We start from the raw sequence: 17394 nt of genomic DNA on the forward strand, positions 1-17394 counted from the left end.
CTCAACCAGCTGCTGGAGCCTTTTCCAGGGTGCCCAAAGATCTGGAAAGCCCAGAATAAGAGCCCATATCAACAAACAGCTTCTTGAAGCACCAGCACTTCTACTGGATCATCTCCCTGGGAAGACAACGTGATCAAAAAGAGCTTTAAGTACTGGGAAGCTGCAATGAAAGGTAGGAGAAAGGCATCTCACACAGAAGATTTTAAGAGGTGTGTTGGGAAGGTGCTGCTTTGTGCTGTGCCATCTCTGTGTGAGAGCTGGGATCCAAATAGCTTTGATTTAATTCCTAACCTTATTTGCTGTGCATAGATCATAAAGACAACAACCCATCAGCGGTGTGGTTGCCCAGTGGAAGTGAAAGCTGCCAACCTGACGTGCACAGTGAGTAACAGTGAGCATTGAGTTGTGTGTTTCAGAATTGCTTCTGCTGTTCTGGAAATGGTGGATGTCTTTAACCTTTGTTTCTTAGCACGTGTGTTATTGTCATATGTCTTTTCTGTTTGTTATCTTCTGCTTTTGGAAGCGAAATGGAATTCAGTGTTTCTCTCCCATTGAGCTGCTGTTCTGATCCAAGCACCCTCAGTGTCAGATATCGGTGTGCTCTTGTGACACTTGTGTGCCTGCACATCTTTGGTGTCCTTATGTTCCTACTGTGGGCTTTTTTTGTTTGAATCTGACTCTTTTTCCTCCTGAATACCTTTAGAAGCAGCTTCAGCGTAAGATGAACAGGTTACAAAGGACTCGTGTGAACTGCGATGGAGCTCCATGCAACAAGGGGATGGCAAGGACAGCAGCAAGCTGCGCTGCAGGGATTCTTGGAGTAGGAGGAAGGTGAGGAGTCTCAAAGGAAACATGAGGTCATTTCCCCTTTAACACAGTACATTGCAGAGATATTTCAACAATTAATCAATATCTAAATCTGCAGTCCATTATAAGGTTTGGCAATGTGTTATTTTATAGTCTAACAAATGGAAGCCTGCCTGTGCTAGTAACTTGAATCCCTGAGCTGCAAGAAAGGTTACTATCACATGGCAAGCGGTAACTTGCTCCTCCCTGCCCCTTCTTTTTTAAATGAGGTCAATTACATTTACCATTTATGGAAGATATTCTTCCAATTAAGATGATGAAGACCCAAGGAATCCTCTTTTCTTTATTTTAAACTTTTAAAAGCAATAATCATTACTGAAATCTGGGAATGAAGGGCAGGGAATCTCTCTGCGTAGGCAGCCAAGTGTTACAACACTGCCTTGGCTCCAGGCTCTGTGATGCTGCTGAGCCCTATTGTAGCCCATGCTGGAACATCTGGTCCATCTCATGATGGATGGTCAGGCTGTGGAGTCTGGTCTTAACTGCTGCATGAGCCTCAAGATTGTGGGGGCTGAACAGCTGTGTCCGATGTACTGAGCACAGAGCTGGGTGCCTGCAAAGCTGGAGACACTGCTGGGGTTGCAGTGTTGTGCTGGGAGGTACAGGCTGTAGATTGACATCCTCTGTTTACCATCTGAGCATGGTCTTGGACCTGCAGGTTGTCTGGGCTTCCCCAGCTCTATGAGTAAGGTCCCAGTGAGGTGTTCTTGGCAGGACAGAGGTATGTATGTGGGCCTTGTGGTTAGGGCAGCGATCCCTTTCTACCTTACTGGCACTGCAGCCAATGGTTTTGGCTGGTATTTATTCCTCTGCTCTGCTTACCTGGTTAAAAACAAACCATTTAGCTTGAGCAACTTACCATCTCCTCTCAGGAAGAGAGAGGAACAAAACCCAAGTGTCTATTTTTCATGTGCCTTCCTCCCTGTCCAGAGAAACAGATGACACTCCTCTAACTCTGCTCTGGAAGTTTATTTGGGGTAGCAGACAGTGAACAACTCTGCGCCCTCCTGTTAATTAACCTGAGCTCTTGGAGATAGGGAGGGAGTGGGCTACTGCATCTATTATTAAACAGGGGTTATCAGTGGACAGCATCACATGACTGCGAAGGCATTAGTCACTTAATTAGCATTAAGAGGGCAATTATTATCTTAATAAAATGACTGATTATGACATTGAAGTTGTATTTGAGGTTTAACAGCTGCAGCAGCCTGACTGAATTGTATGTTTGTTAATCCCTCAATGAGGGTGTTCTGTTTCACTGAGTGATGTTTATTTAACGTGCAATAAGTGTCTTAGTGAATCTCTATTAAAGGCATATGTGGAAACCTTAATTTGAAGCATTACAGAAGAGAGCAAGACTGTTCAATTCATAAAATCCTATTTAAACATTGTGAGCTCCAAACCCAGCTAGTGCCAAAGCAAACTGTATCCTGCAAGTCCTTTGCCAGATGTCTCATGTGGGGTATACTCAAGGTCCAAAGAAAATAAGGTCTGAAGGGAACAGTTTGGCCATTGAATCTCCAATCCAGCCTATATAAAGGGGTTTCGTTTCCATTCAGGAAATACAAAACTCTTCTGTATGGATCCTGTTCAAAGTGTGTTTGCTGAACAATTCTTCCCAGCAGCAGCGATTCTCAGTAACACCCACGCCTGGGAGCAGAACTAGATCTGCTGGAAAGATTTTGGAAGTACACTAAGCCTGACTGTAAGTAACAGAGGACTCGAGGTGCTCTGTGTGCTACCCACCACTGCCTAACCAACTGTGAGCTGTGCTGATGATGTGCTGGGTCAGACCTAAGGTGAAGACTTGGCACATTTGAGGGTTGGTTGTTGTGTTTTCATATCTCGTGTTCTGTGACTTCAGGTAACTTGCTGCTGCTTGGTGCCGTGGCTCATAGCCCTCTAAGCAATGTGCTCCAGGGTAGTGTGGAATTAACATCTGAGAGGCTGAGATGATCTCCCTGTAGATCCTGGCTTCACTCTGAACCTGACCCACTTCAGTCTGAACATCTCTGGTGTTTTGCAGGTAGGTGCGTGTTCGTTTTCCCTGTGTTCAGAGCCTTCTGGACACAAACCAGGTATGAACTGGCACCCTGTAGTAACACTGAACTCAGCTAAGAGGCAAGATCCCTTAGTGCTCACTTGGTACCAAGTTAGTGCTTGAGACTTCCAGTTGGCTCTGATGTAGATGCACATGTACAGGCAAGGCATAGGCTGCATCTTGAGCTCTTCTGAGTTCTTTAACAATTCAACTCTGCATTTGAACTTTTGGGCTCTGATGCCAGTTTTTAAGGTCAGGACATCACTTGTCCATTGAATCAGGACTCTGCTTTCCTTCCACCTGTGTGTGAACTCTTCCCACAGGGCCAATAGAGGGATGGGTAGTGCTGGCAGTCATGACAGCATGAGCTGTGTTGGCTTTGAGTGAAACACAATAATTACACAGGGAATGACACTTGAGGCTCCTGGGAACTGTCCCAACTCTGTGCTGGTTCCTCAGGTGAGTGCTGGCAAGCTGTGCTATCTGTGAGACACGACTGTTGGTATGAAGCCTTCATGTCTGTGTGAGATCATCTGCTGCAGTAATGTCCTGTGTGTGTTTTCTCATTATAAAGGCAGTTCTGAGATACTGTCCTGCCTTTAGAGGAAAATGGAGGGTCTGAGAGGATTGCCTGGGGCTTCAATAAGGCTGTGGCGGGCAGCTTTATAAGCTGTCTTTCATCCAAGAGACTCAGTTACCCTTATGTCAGAGGCTATTCACATCCTGTATGGGCAGGGCTGTCTTCTCACTCATCCCTGGCTCTGCTGGTTCCTGTTGTCTCTCCCTCTTGCTGTGCTTCAGCCATGGTGCAATGTGTGGCTGAAACCCCTTTCTTTGCTGTGCTGACCCTTTATCTGGCCTAGATGCCAGCAAAACCACTAGTAAATGCTATGGCTCCTGCTCTGACCTTGTAACAGCATTGCTTGGAGTGGGAATCCACTGTCTAAGAGTGGCAAGGTTTCTGGCCCCATACAATGGCTTGGCTGTGTTCAGCAATTTCCCTTTCCTTGCTCTTAATTTATTCAGAGCATCAAGCCAAGTAGACCCACAGGCACAATCGAAACATGGGATAAATATTCTGAGTGGCTGGATCTATAGGAACAAGCGCATGGGGGAGGGAATGAGTTCATCTCCTCTGTGCTCCTGGCAGGGCTGTTCCTACATCTCCTATGTGCCGCAGTGGGGTGATAAGCTGGTCGCAGGGAGGATGTTCTGTCCCTTCCCTGGAAGAAGAGACTCATCTGAGCCTTCCTCTTGGGAGCAACCCTCAATAGGCAGCTCAAGTTTTCCTTTTCCTCTCATCCCATGACTGTTAGGGAATATCCAGCCCCTTGCTTTGTCCAGAATGATTCCATTCTCCAGAGGGTTGATATGTTTCAGCATCTGTTGGTTGGCTCTTCCCTGTAACTTACATTTTGGCTGTTATTTCCCAGGTTGGTGCCTCCAGCCCCCACTGATTTCTTTTGTTCTTGGAGCTGCAGGTTCATGTAAGTATGTTTCTATGTTAAATATGGGTAGGGAAGGAGCAGGAATGTCCTTCAGTCCAGAACATCTCTGGTAACAGAGCAAAAAAATGGATCCCTTCAACCTTGGTTTCAAAGGTATCTTAACTTGCTTTCTAAACTTATCTCCAGACTTTCCAGCTCCATTTTAGGAAACCTGAAAGTCGTCACTATGATTTCTACCATGTCCCAAACAGGTGAGCAAAATGGTGTGAGCTCAGGTATGGTGATTGGGATCAGCCAGTTCAAAAGGCACCCTATGGGAGGTGACGTGATAACACATCATTCTACAAAAGGTTTTGATCTGGTGCAGACACAAGGAGGAGGGTGAGCAAGACCTGTGTTCAGAGGTTGCTTTGGTTTTTGAGAGAGGAAACAGCTCGTTTCTGATGGGAAGTATTTTAGATTTCACTTGCTTTCTACTGCTGTCTGCTTCCCAGCTCAGACAACTGTTCTGTTCTTCAGCGTGCTTGCCCAGAGCTGTTGTATACGACAGTTAAACAGTGTTTAAACAGCCATGAGCCTGTTTATTTACTGAGGCTATAAATTATCTTGAAATCGGAATTCATCATACTGCAAATGCCATGTTTCAACAAGCAAGCTGGCACTCTGCTAGAATTGCAATCTAATAGCCCTCCTCGCTGCTCTGCCAAGTTGCTGTCAAGGGCAAGTGTCCTTGCATGGGTAATTGCTGCCTTACAGAGAATCCTGGTAGACTCAGAGTTGATGCCTTTGAGTTTATCTGCTGGTGTATTTGGGAATACTGCAGTAAGTGCAGGTCTCTGATGGCTGAACCATGCTTCGGAGTTAACTCATGCTTGCCAGGGTTTGCCATTAAATGAATGGGCTATCCAGTATCTTCCAGGCATCAGCACCAGTTGTTTCCAAGGTGTGTGAAAGGCTGATGATAATCAAGGAGCTTTTCCCAGTGGGATTTTCTTCCTCTCCCAGCTGGTAGAAGGTAACTGTTCCTGGAGCAGGTGGCTCTTAAACAGCAAAGCCAATAGTATCCTGTACTGTGCTGCTGGGTATATTTCTTTGACTGTATTAGTTCTCCTGAAGCCACTGATATCGTGAATAACTGAAAGGATCTGTCTGAAAACACTTGAGCACGACACTTGTGCTATACAAAGTGTGAGTCTATTATCAGGTAACGTTGGTCTGAAGTGTTTCATCTTGGAGATGCAACCAGTCAATATTAACAGCCATCAAAAGCAGCTGCTGTTGCACAGTTCTTCCAGTAGATGCTATTTCTGGTCCTGTTTACAGCTGCTCCTCACTGCAACGTGAGTGTGGACCTGGTGGTCCAGATCCTGACTGTTGTTGCATGAGTTGTGTTGGTTGGGTTGGCTCATTCTGTGGCAGGTTGAGAGCAACAGCCGGTCATCTCACTTACCTGCTCTGTGCTGTGTAAATTATTGCATTCACAGTTCTGGAACCACACGGACTGGAGATGGGAAAGATCTGAGGTCATCCAACTTCTCCATTCCCCCCACAATAGGGAAGGCTTGTTCCCTTCCACTGGATTTTCCTGTACTTGGTCCAGTTTTAAGTGACTCAAGCATTAGAGCTTTTCTTTTTCTGCTTCCCTTGGGAGGCCTGGTGGATTTCTCACTCTGAGAAATGTTTTCCTCATTCTCCACCTGATTCTGTTCCTCTCTCGGATTCCACATTGCAGATTCCACAGTGGAAGAGAACATAAAGCTGTGGTGGGTTAATGCTCATAGTGTTATTGGAGAACTGGTTAACTCTTTTGGTGTCACTTTGATTGTCCTGAAACAAAAAGGATGTTCCCTTTGGATGGGAAAACATCGAGATGAGTGTCTCTAAGCCTGGTAAGCATTGATAGTTTGGGCAGTATGGGCACCAAGACCTGCTGGTCCTCCTGGAAATTAGATGTTTGTGGAAAGATTTCTTCTATAGAGCATAAGCATGCCCCAAATGGGAGATTACCACCCTTGGAATGTTGAACTAAATGGCAAACTGAACATATGGTAATGGCTGTTCTTTACTTCTGGCTTTGCTTGTGCCTAGCACTTAGTTGAGAAGCTTGCTTTTCCTTAACAAGCTGAGGATTGCTATTATAGCATGGATATTATAGCAATAGCATGGATTGCTTTCTTTGCTTTATCCTGCCTGTGCTGCCAATGCTGTGCAACCAGTGGCTCAGCTAATGCTGAAGTAGCTCTTAAAACATCATCTGCTAAATAGATGGGTTATGATGGGATAAAGCATCTTCCATGAAGGATGAGTGGGATCAGGCCTTGGAGACGCTGTCAAATGGGAGCCAGTATGAGAAGAGGCAAGTAAATATTTAACATGTGGTTGTGCAAGGGACAAGACTGGAATAAAACGTAATAATGGCAGAGATGTTAAGGGTGGGGTGGACACTTGGTAGGGGTTGAGAGGTCTGTGGTAGCGTAGTGCATCATTTGATGGGGAGCTTTGCTTTTTGTCAGGAGTCACCTGGAGGCTGCTTTGTGCATCACCCTAATTGAGCAGAAGGCTCCGTGACACATTCTCTGCTGTGGTTTGACCAGAGGTGGGGAATTACCTTGTACTCTCATCTCTTGTGGTGTAACAGAGGGCAGCTAGTGGGTCTGTGGTCCCCTGCAGCCCAGTGCTGCATGCCAGTCCTGCTGCTGGTGTTCTTGGAAAGAAAAGCTGCTCTGCTCTGATGAGAACCACAGCCGTGCCACTTGCTGTGGTGGCAGAGCCCAAGAACATGACTAATTGGTAACATAAAGAACCACCTTCCGTGCAGCCTGATTCACCCGATCCTTACGCAGACTCACTCTTTCCATCAAGGAATGTTTGTTAATGCAGTGCACGCTGCTGAGATCACCCTTCTGGCAAATGCCTGCTGTGGTATGAGACCCAGTCATCTGGCAGCACATTGCTTACTGCAGTCTCCAAGGCAACCCTCCATGCTGTTCTTCTTTGGAAGCTCTGCGCATTCGTAAAGAAGCTGTCATCCCTCTTACTGTAAGTGCAGCAGATGTGAAAGATTTTACCTGTGCCAATGAACCCCAGAGCAGGATGCTGTTGCTCAGAGGGGCAGTGCTGCATTAGGTATAATGCTCCTCTCTGAAGGGCTCCGTCTGTCCACTCGTGGCATTACAAAATGTCTCCTGCTTTGTGCTCTGAGCCTTTTAATGTGTCTGTAGCCAACAGCGTTTGCACAAAGAGGCTGAGCTGCCACCAGGATCACAGAAGATCTCTTCTGAGTCACAGCTTTGCGGTGCTGACAGCTGCCACAATAAGAATTCATTTCGGAAGGCTGGTCCCAAGGTGGATTTAATGGTCCTGCACTAAAATGTGAATGCTTCTGGTGTGGAAACAACTGCAGTGTGGACCCTTGTGTTTCGTAGAGGCTTCTTTGTTTCTTCTGAGCTGCCAATTGCATTGATAAGGAGGAACAGCCATCTTCTCTGCTATGGATGCTGAACCTGACAGTTCAGAGGGGCATTTATTTGCCTCCAGTGCCCATCAGAAGCCCTGTGGGAGGCTGCAAATCAAATAGGGTGGATATCTTCTCTTCTGTAGGCCTGGTACATGCTTAGCACTAGTAAATAGAAATCGACTTGTCAGTGTTCTGCTGGCCAATGCTAAAGCTCAGTCTGGAACTGTAAGGCCTCAGGTTTATGTTCTGTCTCCTCTCATGTTTGTTTTTCTGACTGATCTGATGGTTGTGCAGAAATCAAGGCCTGGCGCTTTCTTTCTACAAGAGTATTGTGATTCTTTAGGGGTGAGCAAGGGAAAAACTCTATGTCCTTTGTGTGGAAGGAACCACAGCTCCTTGCCTCCCTTGGTAGGTGATGTGTAGTCCTGGAGCAGAAGAATTGATCCATCTTCAAAATGGCATCTGACTCTATTTCTGGCTTGTTTGTTTTTAGGGTCGTCAACATACAGCAAAAGACTCTCCTCTTTTTGGAGGAAGCCCAAGCTGCCATCTCAGAAGGGTGGCTGAACCAAACAACAGCTGACATTAAAACAAGGTGACTGCAAGACCTGCCTTTGCCAAAGCATCTCATGTTCCCCGTGGGTGACAGTGAGCTCTTTATTTATAAAACTGTTGTCACTTTTATTCCCCACTGTGAGCTCTGAGAGGGATGGCGTTAGATTAGGCATGAGCTCTGGTTTGCTGTGGTTTGTATGTCTGCCCTGTGTCGAGTGGCAGCTGTTGGAAATCCCTCCTACTGAGCTTTCAGCTCTTGCCTTTCCATCAGCCTGCTTCTAAACCTGGGCAGCTCACCTCTGTCCCTGCTTTGCTGTGTCAGCCCTGGGTTTCTCCTGAGATGGCTGCCAACTGTGCCAGACAGCTGGGATTCAAGTGTTCAATCAGGTGCTTTCCATGAACTCTGCAGTGTCACTTGACATTCCCCAAAGGCTGGAGAGGATGACAGGGATCTTCCTCTTGCTCTTAATGCTTCTGCTACAGGAGATGAGTCCTGTTCTGCCCTGTGCACCCATGATCTGAGGAGCCCAAATCCAGGAGATTCAGCTGGGCTGGAGCTGCTGAGCATAGAAACTGAGGAGGACCAAGGTATTTGGTAAGAGCAGTGAGCCTATGGCCATCCAAAGGTGGGTCTCTGTATGGTAGAGTCTGCTGGGTGGGATTTTAACTTACCTTGTGTTTTTTCTTCTTGTCTCCCCCTCAGCAAACTGGAGGATGTGTGCTGGGGACACAAATCAGCAAGCAGGCAGTGGCATGGGAAGTGGGTCCCTCTGCTGGCACAGAAGTGATTGCAGGGCATTAATACAAATCCTAATACAGGTATGTGTAAAGATAATGAGAACCTTCCCAGTGATGTCTGGTGCTGCCTTGATCTTCGTACTACACTTCCAGCACTATCTAGAGCTCAATAAACTCCCAGTGACCTACAGGACTGTCTAGAGACACCAAGTGCATTGCTAGTGCCCTTGTGGTGCAGCCTAGAGGTCCCCAGGGCCTCCTGGGCATTTCTAGACAACACTGGAGGGCACTGGGGGTGTATTAGGAGTATCTTGGGGCAGGAGAGGGGGAAGACAGCATTGAAACACTGCTAGGAGGCTCTAGACAGTCGTGGGATGCACTTAGAGTGTTGGGGGTGCTCTGGGCTGCACAGGGAGAACCTAAATCCCACAGTATCAGATGCACCCTGCGTTGAAATGAAACACAGTTTGGGTTCTATCAGCTTGTTTCTATTAACGTGGAGCAGCAGGAGGACTGTTTCTTCTAACGTGTTGCCACTTGGGGGCAATGATCTGAACAGCAGCAGAGGGGAAATGATTTGGAGCCTCCTGGTGAACTGGGAAAGACTTGAAGTGGGCTGCTGGAGGGAGCTCCTCGAGTTGGACCCTCACCCTGAGAGGGGACGATATGAGTCCCTTTTATCCCCCACAGTACCTCCCTTAAGCATCTTGCAGGCAAGGCCAGCTGCTATGGACTGCTTAGCTCTCCTCTCCATCTGGTGCTGCCTACACTTGTTTCCCTTCCCTGCCTGCTCTTTCCTTTTCTCTGCACTTGTTCCCCTCGGCTCCCTCCCCTTTGGCCTTTGGATTTCTTTGGTCCTCCTCCTGGTGATGTTCCAGGAGCTTTTGTGCCTTGGCTGAGAGGGACATCTAGTGGGGTCTGGGCTCCAGGGCACAGCTTGCCTTAATCTTGCTATTTTAGCTTGGTTTAATCTTGCTATTTTATTCTTTAGTTATGCTTTATGAAGAAATGGTTTCTGTAGGAGCAGGAGCTGAGCTCTGAGTAGTCCTGTGCTGTTTGCTTTGGGGCACAGAGAGCATCTGATATGCCAGCTTATCGTGTGACTATTTTTGTGCTGTTCTGATGCTACATGAGTCTTGGCTGGGATTTCCTTGGTTTCTCTGATAGCTTTTAGTAGCGCACAGGAACTGCTTGTTCAGGGTGCATCCAGGCCCCTGATAACCCCCCACCCCCATTGCGTGTCTCACAGTTTCCCCAGAGCTGATCTCTAACTGCAGGCTTTGTCTCTTGCTGAAATCCTGCTCTTGGCACTCCTCCTTGGCTTGCTCTAATGGGCTGCAAGAAGCCAGCAATAGCATCAGGGAAGAAAGCACATGAGGGGAAAGGTTGCTGTGCTCTCATGTGAGGCTGTAGGGAGTGGGGAGGGGGTTATTTAGAGGATAAATTATCTGTCTCATCATGGAGATGTAGGTCTCCAGTCCTGATGGAGGTCCCAAGCTTGATGTAGCTTAGAGGGAGTTGCAGCACTGCATTGGCACCTTCAAGGCTGTGGGAGGTGAGAGCACAAAAGCTTGGGCAAGGAGGGAAGCAAGGCAGTAATCATGCTGCTCCAATGGAGCAGGTGCTTGCAAAGCTTTGGGGTAGGGCAGTTCTGTGCTGGTTCCTTCCTTTTGTCTGTACAATACTCTGACCCAGGTTATTGAATGCTGGAGGCAGGCTTAAGGATGCTGGCCTTTCTCTTCTAAGGTGAAGGTGATGCTGGAGTCGTATTAATGTTTTCAGCTCTTGTCCCAACCACTCCAAGCTCTGCCTTGCCAAACCCACGAGACCACAAACACGACTCATCTCGAGTTACAGGCGCAGTAAACACATCCAAAGCAATGCCAAGGTTAGTGCTGTGTGTTCCCCCCTGCTGGCCTCCTTTGTGTATCAGCTGATGTAATCCAGAGTTTGTAATCACCCCATTCTGGTGTGGGTGGCACTGGGAGCCCACAGGGGCTACAGGAAGGAGCTCTGCAGGAGGGACAGGCTGACAGCAGAAGTGACTGCAGCCCTTTGCTGGCAGTCAGTTTCTGGTTACATGTATGTTTGGGGCATAAAGGAAATGTGCTGGCAAAAGCAAGGATGAGCTCCGTGCTTGAGCCAAAAAGGCTTTTAAGAAACCTTCCTTCTCTTTCCCCAGTAATTCAGGGCAGATGATGCTTCATGCAGGGCCTGTACTGCTGATAGCTGAGAATGAGCACTCATTTGTGCTGCCTCGAGGTGAGGAATGGCTGGTGGGTCTCCATCTCTCTGATGCTGTGTTTGTTTCTTGACCAGTAGGACTGGACAGAGGGTCTGCACAGAGGTAGGAGAACCTGCAGGACCCACAGGAGTGGCTGTGGGGAGAGGGGAGGGGAATGTCTGGGCAGCTCAAGCTCCCACAGGGAGCTGAGTGGCTTGTTCTGGTCCAGTCTAAGCATCTCTTCCAAATGCAAGAATGAGAGCATGGCCAGAACAGAGCACTGCAGCTGTGGCACCCTGGCACCCAGCCCAGGTCTGCCCATGTGTGAGTGTTTTGTCAGAGCCCCTGGTCAGTGGGTGCCCCCACTAAAAGCCTGTACATTGCTGCAGCATTGTGTAAGCACTAAGATGTTTCTTTGTCTCTTTGCAGGGAGAAATGAGGCACAGACCCTCCCCTATGAGCCCCAGCAGCTGTGCTTCTGGCACACTATGGCCAACGCACCACCTTGGCAGCCCTGTCTGCCTCTGCAGCACTCTGGTGAGACTACGAAGCAGTTAAAATCCTTTTAAAATCCTTCTGTCCCCTGGACAAAGAAGCTGGCAGCAATGGAGAGCAGCTGCATGCAGCACAAATCCATCTGCACCCACAACCAGGCTGGACTTTGGATTTGAGGAATGGTTTGTGAGCTGTTGGTGGCTCGTGGTGTTTTATTTATTGTTTTCCTTGCAGTGTCTTTTGGGCTGTGTGGCTCTTTCTCTTATTTTTGCTTTTCTGCTTTTTCCTTAGGGCTTGTTTTCCTGGCCATAGGAAGCAGCGTGGCTGAGCATGCAGAGCAGTCCCTGTGCCAGCCATAGAAGAACCTGCAGCAGTGCTGTCCCTGTGTTTCCATGTAGGAAGCACAGCACGAAGGAGCTGAGCTGTGCCTCTCTGCATTGGAATGGAGCCTGAGGATGCCCAAAGCAGCACATAAGGTAGGAGGAATAGGTGAAGGGTTTTGGAGCACTTCCATTTGTGATGCTCAGCCCCCTCCTTGGATGGCTGCTCACATGGAAATGAGTTGGGCTTGCATAGAAGCCCATGAAGAACCACCCAGACCACGTACTATAAAATATCCCAGTTTATTATTAGGGCATTTTCATTTCATCCAGACTCTTACAAAACGATGTATTTACAGGTAAAGACTGAACTGAATTCACTGGGAGTGTTCTCCTAAGGACAGGACTGGGCTACACAGGAAAAACCAAATCACATTCAGCAGTCACATTATTGCATATTTTTTTCCTTGAAACAGTAAAAAGAGTGGGGTGATCTGACAGCTTTTGTTTCCCTAGGAGCCAAGCTGTGAACACCCCTCTCTGCCCCTGGATTCTGCCTGCAAGGAACTCATTGCTGTATGCTGGGTCCTGCACAACGCAGCCACCTCAGTGCAATGGGAACGGCGGTGCTGGCTTCTAAGGAGCAACCTGAGGCACAACGAGAAGGTAATTCCTCTCTCCCTGCTCTCTGTGGCAGGGTTTTGCCTTTCCAGGTTTCCCTTCATTTGAGGCCACGTTTCAGCCCTGCTTCAACCCTCAGCATCGCACCAACAGAAGCACAGAAGCCGGGCCCAGGATTGCTGACCCAGAGCAGCTGTGATCCACGGAGAAGAGAGAAGCAGCTTCATCCCCTCCCTCATCACTGAAGACCAGACAGAAGATGACAATTAATTGATTACAGAATTAATGCAATGAGAGAGAATAGATGATGAGAGCATGGAACCTGAACCTCTCCCTCCCGCTTGCTTCTAAAAACACTAAGTGTTTTTTCTTTTTTTTTTTTTTTTTAATTTTTTTTTTTTTTTAAAGTTTGATTTTTTTTTAATTCCCTGTTGACTGACTGTCCATTCAGGTTCGTTGTGGGACCTGCAGCTGCTTAACCCATAAAACAGGGACAAAAAAATCAATGTGTGGATGGAAGGAATTAATTCCTAAGCTGAGATGGGGGGGTGTGGGAGGGTGAAGTAACAAATGGCTGCGCTCAGCCAACAGCCCAAGGCTGGGAGTCTCAGCTGCAGTGAGGTAGAGGCTCACAATTGGAGGCAGCGCCTCAGAGCCAGCGTTGTCCCCCCCCGGTGCTTTGCAGGTGATGGTTGTGTCTGAGGGTTGAGCCCATCCCTAGAGCCCCGTCTGCTCCTTGATCCACGTCCGCAGTGCTGTCAGCCGGCTGTACACTCCAGGCTTGTTTCTCTGTGCGCAGCCATCACCCCAGCTCACAACGCCGGCCAGGAACATCCGCCCGCTGTCCTCCACGCTGACCAGAGGACCCCCGGAGTCTCCCTGTATGAAACCAAACCACACCGTAAATATGGAACCATTAAGGCTTTAAGTAAACCCCACTTATAAATTAGAATGAAATAATTTGAAGTGCTCTCAGGCACAGTGAGCAGGGTGCAGCTGCACTGCTCTGACCCAGTGATCCATTTATGAGACCACAGCATGCATCAATAAACACACTTTGCTGCTGCCGTGCGTTCTAGTTTGTCCATGTGAACCCAGAAGGATCCAGGCGGCTGCGCAGCATATTATTAAGTGTGGAAATGTGAGTCAGTGTGCTGGAATAAAATAGTGCTGAGCCCACCTGGCACGCGTCCACGCCGCCCGTCAGGACCCCCACGCACATCATGCGCTGCGTCAGCTGGTCGGTCAGCAGTTGGTTGCAGATGGTCTGGTTGATCACCCGGATTTCTGCTTTCTGCAAGATGGCGGATCCACTGCCTGCAAGGACCAGAAACTGTGTAAGTACAAAGTCATTTCAGCAGCAGCCCCCTTATTCTCCCCATTATCTGCTGCCAGCGCTCACCTCCTTCTGTAGTCGCTCCCCATCCGGTCACCCACAGGTCTTTGCCCACAGGGAAGTTGTGGGTGGAATCAGGCAGGCAGATGGGCTGGACGACAGAAGAGAAGGTGGCAGGGGTCTGCAGCTCCATCACTGCAATATCATAATCATAGGTGTAGTCATTGAAGTAGGGGTGGGAGATGATGCGCTTGATTTGCTTCTTTTGCACGTTGGCATCGTTGCGTTTGCTTTGGTCAGTCAGGCCCAGGTAGGCTGTCCACAGGCTGGCGTCTGAGTACCTGCAGGAGACACAGAGTACAGGCAGTGTGAGGTCCTGCTGTGCAAAGCCAGCAGTCATCCCAGCTCACAAACTGGGCCTGCTGTCTCCAAAGTTCCCTTAACAAGTGCCTCTAAAAATTTCTATCCTTATTCAGACAAGGAAGTGGCTGAAAGTGCCACTGGCTGGGTAACCTGTCAGCCCAAATCCCAGCAGCAATCACCAAAGTGCCTGCAAACACACACAGTGCTGATGTGACACCTCAACAAGCAAACAGTGGACTCCATCTGTCCCTGACAGTGCTAAACCAGGCAGCCCTGAGCTCTGCCTGCTGCACAAAGCGTCCCTAACAGAAGCAGCACCCCGGCTCCCACCTACCTGATGCCCTGCATCTGCAGGAAGCAATGTGCTGCTGACACCAGCCAGGTCTCTGAGATGAGCGAGGCTCCGCAGACGTGGCCCTGGCTCTTGGCATGGAGGCTGACCTGCCACGGCCACTCTCCCACATCCGAGTTCTGCCCACCGACGATCCGCGATTTCCTAACGTAGGAGCGGGTCCCACAGTCTGGGGAGAGGAAAGAGAAAGGACAATTAATTAGATGCTCCCATTCCTGTTCATCACCCCCTATTCCTTTCTCACAACAGCAGAAGTGCCCCCTCCTACACCAGAAATGGCTGAAATCAGTACATGTGCATACAAACCCCTGCACTGTGTGTGTAAACCCTCACAGAATCACAGAATTGTGATTCCCCAAACACCCTGGACAATGCAGGCACTTGGCACGCTGCTGAAGAACACAGCTACTGCCAGATCCCAGCTATTGCCCAAGGGTTCTCTCCACCACACATGCAGCCCAGAACCCACATATTCCCCTTGGTTGGGGTACTCACTGCAGTTGTCTTCATCAGAATTGTCCTCGCAGTCCTTCTGCCCATCACACTCTGGGTTCTGTTTGCTGATGCAGAGTCCATTGCGGCATTTGTACGTGTACTCCTTGCAGGCAACTGCTGCCTGGGCTGTTGTGAGAAGGCCAAAGGGAGAAGGGTTAGTCCCAGGGGCTGTTCAGGAGCCCCTCCCCACTTCTGCACACCCCAGGAAATACTTGAGCAATCAACAGTTCTAAAAACACATTAAAACCCAACACAAGTTCGTTCTACTTTGGTTTCCCCTCATGCACTTATAGGAAACCACATCAAAATCTAATCATAAACTTGAGTGTTTTTTTAGTCCACAAAGATTCAGTCTTTGTGATTTAGTCCATTGTGGGCAGAAATGCACTCCAGGCTGCCCAGCTATGAGTGTACATCCATAAGAGGCTGCATTTCAAGTGTCCCCACCACAGCCCATCCTCACCTTTGCTGCAGGTGCCCTCGTCGCTCCCATCTCCGCAGTCGTCCTTGCCGTCACACTTCTGTGTGTTGGGGATGCACTTCCCACTGCTGCACTTGAAGCTGTTGTTTCCACAACCTGGGGAGAGAAACAGCAAAGCACTCACAGTCCCAGAAAACCTGCATGTCTGCATCCATCTCCCCTAAAATAGATAAAGCCTCTGCAGCTACAACAAACACTGGTGCTTCTTTCCATCACCCTTTCACCTTTTTCAAACCCCCAGCCCAAGTTACTCACTGCATTGCAGCTCATCGCTGTTGTCTCCGCAGTCATCCACATTGTCACAGAGCCAGAACTTGGGCTTGCACCAGCCATTCTGACACCTGAACTGCTGGTCGGTGCAGGCTGAAAAAGAACAGAGAGAAATCAGAGGACAGATCTGCAACTTACCCATGGGGTCACCAGCGACACACATGGAAGATCTGGCAGCACTGAGGCTTGTTGCCAGAACCAACCCTGCAATGAAGAGCCAAAAGGAAGAAGGGCACTTACTGCAGGATCGCTCATCGCTGCCATCAACGCAGTCCATCCACCCATCGCAGCGCATGCTTCTCTCAATGCAGCGGCCGGTGCTGCAGGCAAACTTGCCAGGGCAGGCTGGGAGGGAGGAGAAGCAAAACAACACGTGAGCCCTCCAGCTGCCCCCTCTGTGGTACTTCCCAGTGCTCTGAGCTTCTTCCTTGCAGCATCCACTTATTTATCCTGCAGAACACCCCCAGTTCCCACCCACGGCCCCCAGGCTTCAACTCACGATCGCTGGAGTCGTAGGACAGGTACTCAGCAGAGAACCCAGTGTCTGTGTAGGAACGGTCTGAGTGGAACTGCACTGTGATCCTGTTGGTGCTGCTGGCCACCACAAACTGGGAACGTTCCCCACAGTACCTGATGGGAGAGAACAAACAACGATGGAGCACTACAGATGGACACCAAGGAGCCATTCTTACATCCCTGATCTCCCCATCACCACACAAAGGGTCTGAACTGAGTTGCTGGACCTCAATGCCACACACAGGAGCTGAATTTTGATGTAGCTGGCAGAAGGTTGGAGGCAGATGCAAACACCATAGAACTGAACACAGCCTCCTAACTTGGAGGGCCAAAGCCACAGTCAGACACCTACCTCGTGTTGTTGATCTGCACATAGTCCTTGGTGCAGGAGCTGACTGGGACCCCGGGCTCCAGCACAAAGAACATATTGAAACGCACCTTCACGTTCTTTTTAGAGGGAACCTGCAAAAGGAAAGAGTCAGAGGCACTAAATATGGGGATGAGTTACATGGGAAAAGGTTTGAGATAAGGATAGATGATAACTGAAAAAGGAACAAAGTCAAGCAGAAGAAGAAATACCTTCCCAAAAGCCTGCTGTAAGCTCACTTGCAGTCTGTCCCACATAAGCAGGTTGATTTGACAGAATACTTAAGGCTAAGAGGAGAAGGTGTCTTACCTCTATGTTCCAGGTGCAGTCTGAGGCTGGTGGGTAGTGTGCAGGGTAATAGGGAGTGGTGAAAGTGCCACTCTCTCCTCTCAGAGTCCCACCACACACTGGAAGAGAAGCAGGAGAATAAAAGCAGGTTAGACATTCA

The 17394-nt window shown here is 48.8% G+C and overlaps 3 protein-coding genes across 14 annotated transcripts in view; 2 read left to right on the top strand and 1 right to left on the bottom strand.

The window, feature by feature from the left end:
* Positions 1–140, top strand: part of ZBTB44 (zinc finger and BTB domain containing 44) — a 43860-nt gene extending 43720 nt beyond the window's left edge. The window contains exon 12 of the mRNA XM_085525775.1: positions 1–140. Within this exon, the coding sequence (XP_085381901.1) occupies positions 1–59 (59 nt within the window). The 3' untranslated portion in view covers positions 60–140.
* LOC107324171 (uncharacterized) overlaps positions 99–17394 on the top strand; it is a 19667-nt gene continuing 2371 nt past the window's right edge. Inside the window, exons 1-15 of one of the 8 annotated variants that reach the window (XM_085525785.1) lie at positions 102–172; positions 310–381; positions 704–831; positions 2427–2572; positions 2732–2893; positions 3232–3367; positions 4342–8408; positions 8852–8963; positions 9072–9187; positions 10853–10994; positions 11289–11453; positions 11560–11654; positions 11760–11867; positions 12117–12301; positions 12662–13945. In XM_085525785.1, coding sequence (XP_085381911.1) covers positions 11594–11654; positions 11760–11867; positions 12117–12184 — 237 coding nt within the window. In that variant the 5' untranslated portion in view covers positions 102–172; positions 310–381; positions 704–831; ... (7 more) ...; positions 11289–11453; positions 11560–11593 and the 3' untranslated portion in view covers positions 12185–12301; positions 12662–13945. Of the gene's footprint in view, positions 173–309; positions 382–703; positions 832–2426; positions 2573–2731; positions 2894–3231; positions 3368–4341; positions 8409–8463; positions 8756–8851; positions 8964–9071; positions 9188–10852; positions 10995–11288; positions 11655–11759; positions 12008–12116; positions 12302–12661; positions 14104–17394 lie in introns of those variants that run through there. The other 7 variants (XM_085525784.1, XM_085525786.1, XM_085525781.1 and 4 more) reach the window with 7 other exon arrangements.
* Positions 12433–17394, bottom strand: part of ST14 (ST14 transmembrane serine protease matriptase) — a 21270-nt gene continuing 16308 nt past the window's right edge. For all 5 annotated transcript variants that reach the window (XM_015883927.3, XM_015883926.3, XM_085525760.1 and 2 more), the window contains 11 exons: positions 17256–17353; positions 16932–17041; positions 16563–16693; positions 16304–16408; positions 16049–16156; positions 15776–15889; positions 15313–15438; positions 14800–14986; positions 14169–14443; positions 13947–14083; positions 12433–13645 (listed from right to left, as the gene is read on the bottom strand). In XM_015883927.3, coding sequence (XP_015739413.2) covers positions 13484–13645; positions 13947–14083; positions 14169–14443; positions 14800–14986; positions 15313–15438; positions 15776–15889; positions 16049–16156; positions 16304–16408; positions 16563–16693; positions 16932–17041; positions 17256–17353 — 1553 coding nt within the window. In that variant the 3' untranslated portion in view covers positions 12433–13483. The remainder of the gene's footprint in view (positions 13646–13946; positions 14084–14168; positions 14444–14799; positions 14987–15312; positions 15439–15775; positions 15890–16048; positions 16157–16303; positions 16409–16562; positions 16694–16931; positions 17042–17255; positions 17354–17394) is intronic.

This window comes from Coturnix japonica, chromosome 34, assembly GCF_054131305.1.
Source record: "Coturnix japonica strain WE chromosome 34, WE-NBRP24, whole genome shotgun sequence".
NCBI lineage: Eukaryota > Metazoa > Chordata > Aves > Galliformes > Phasianidae > Coturnix > Coturnix japonica.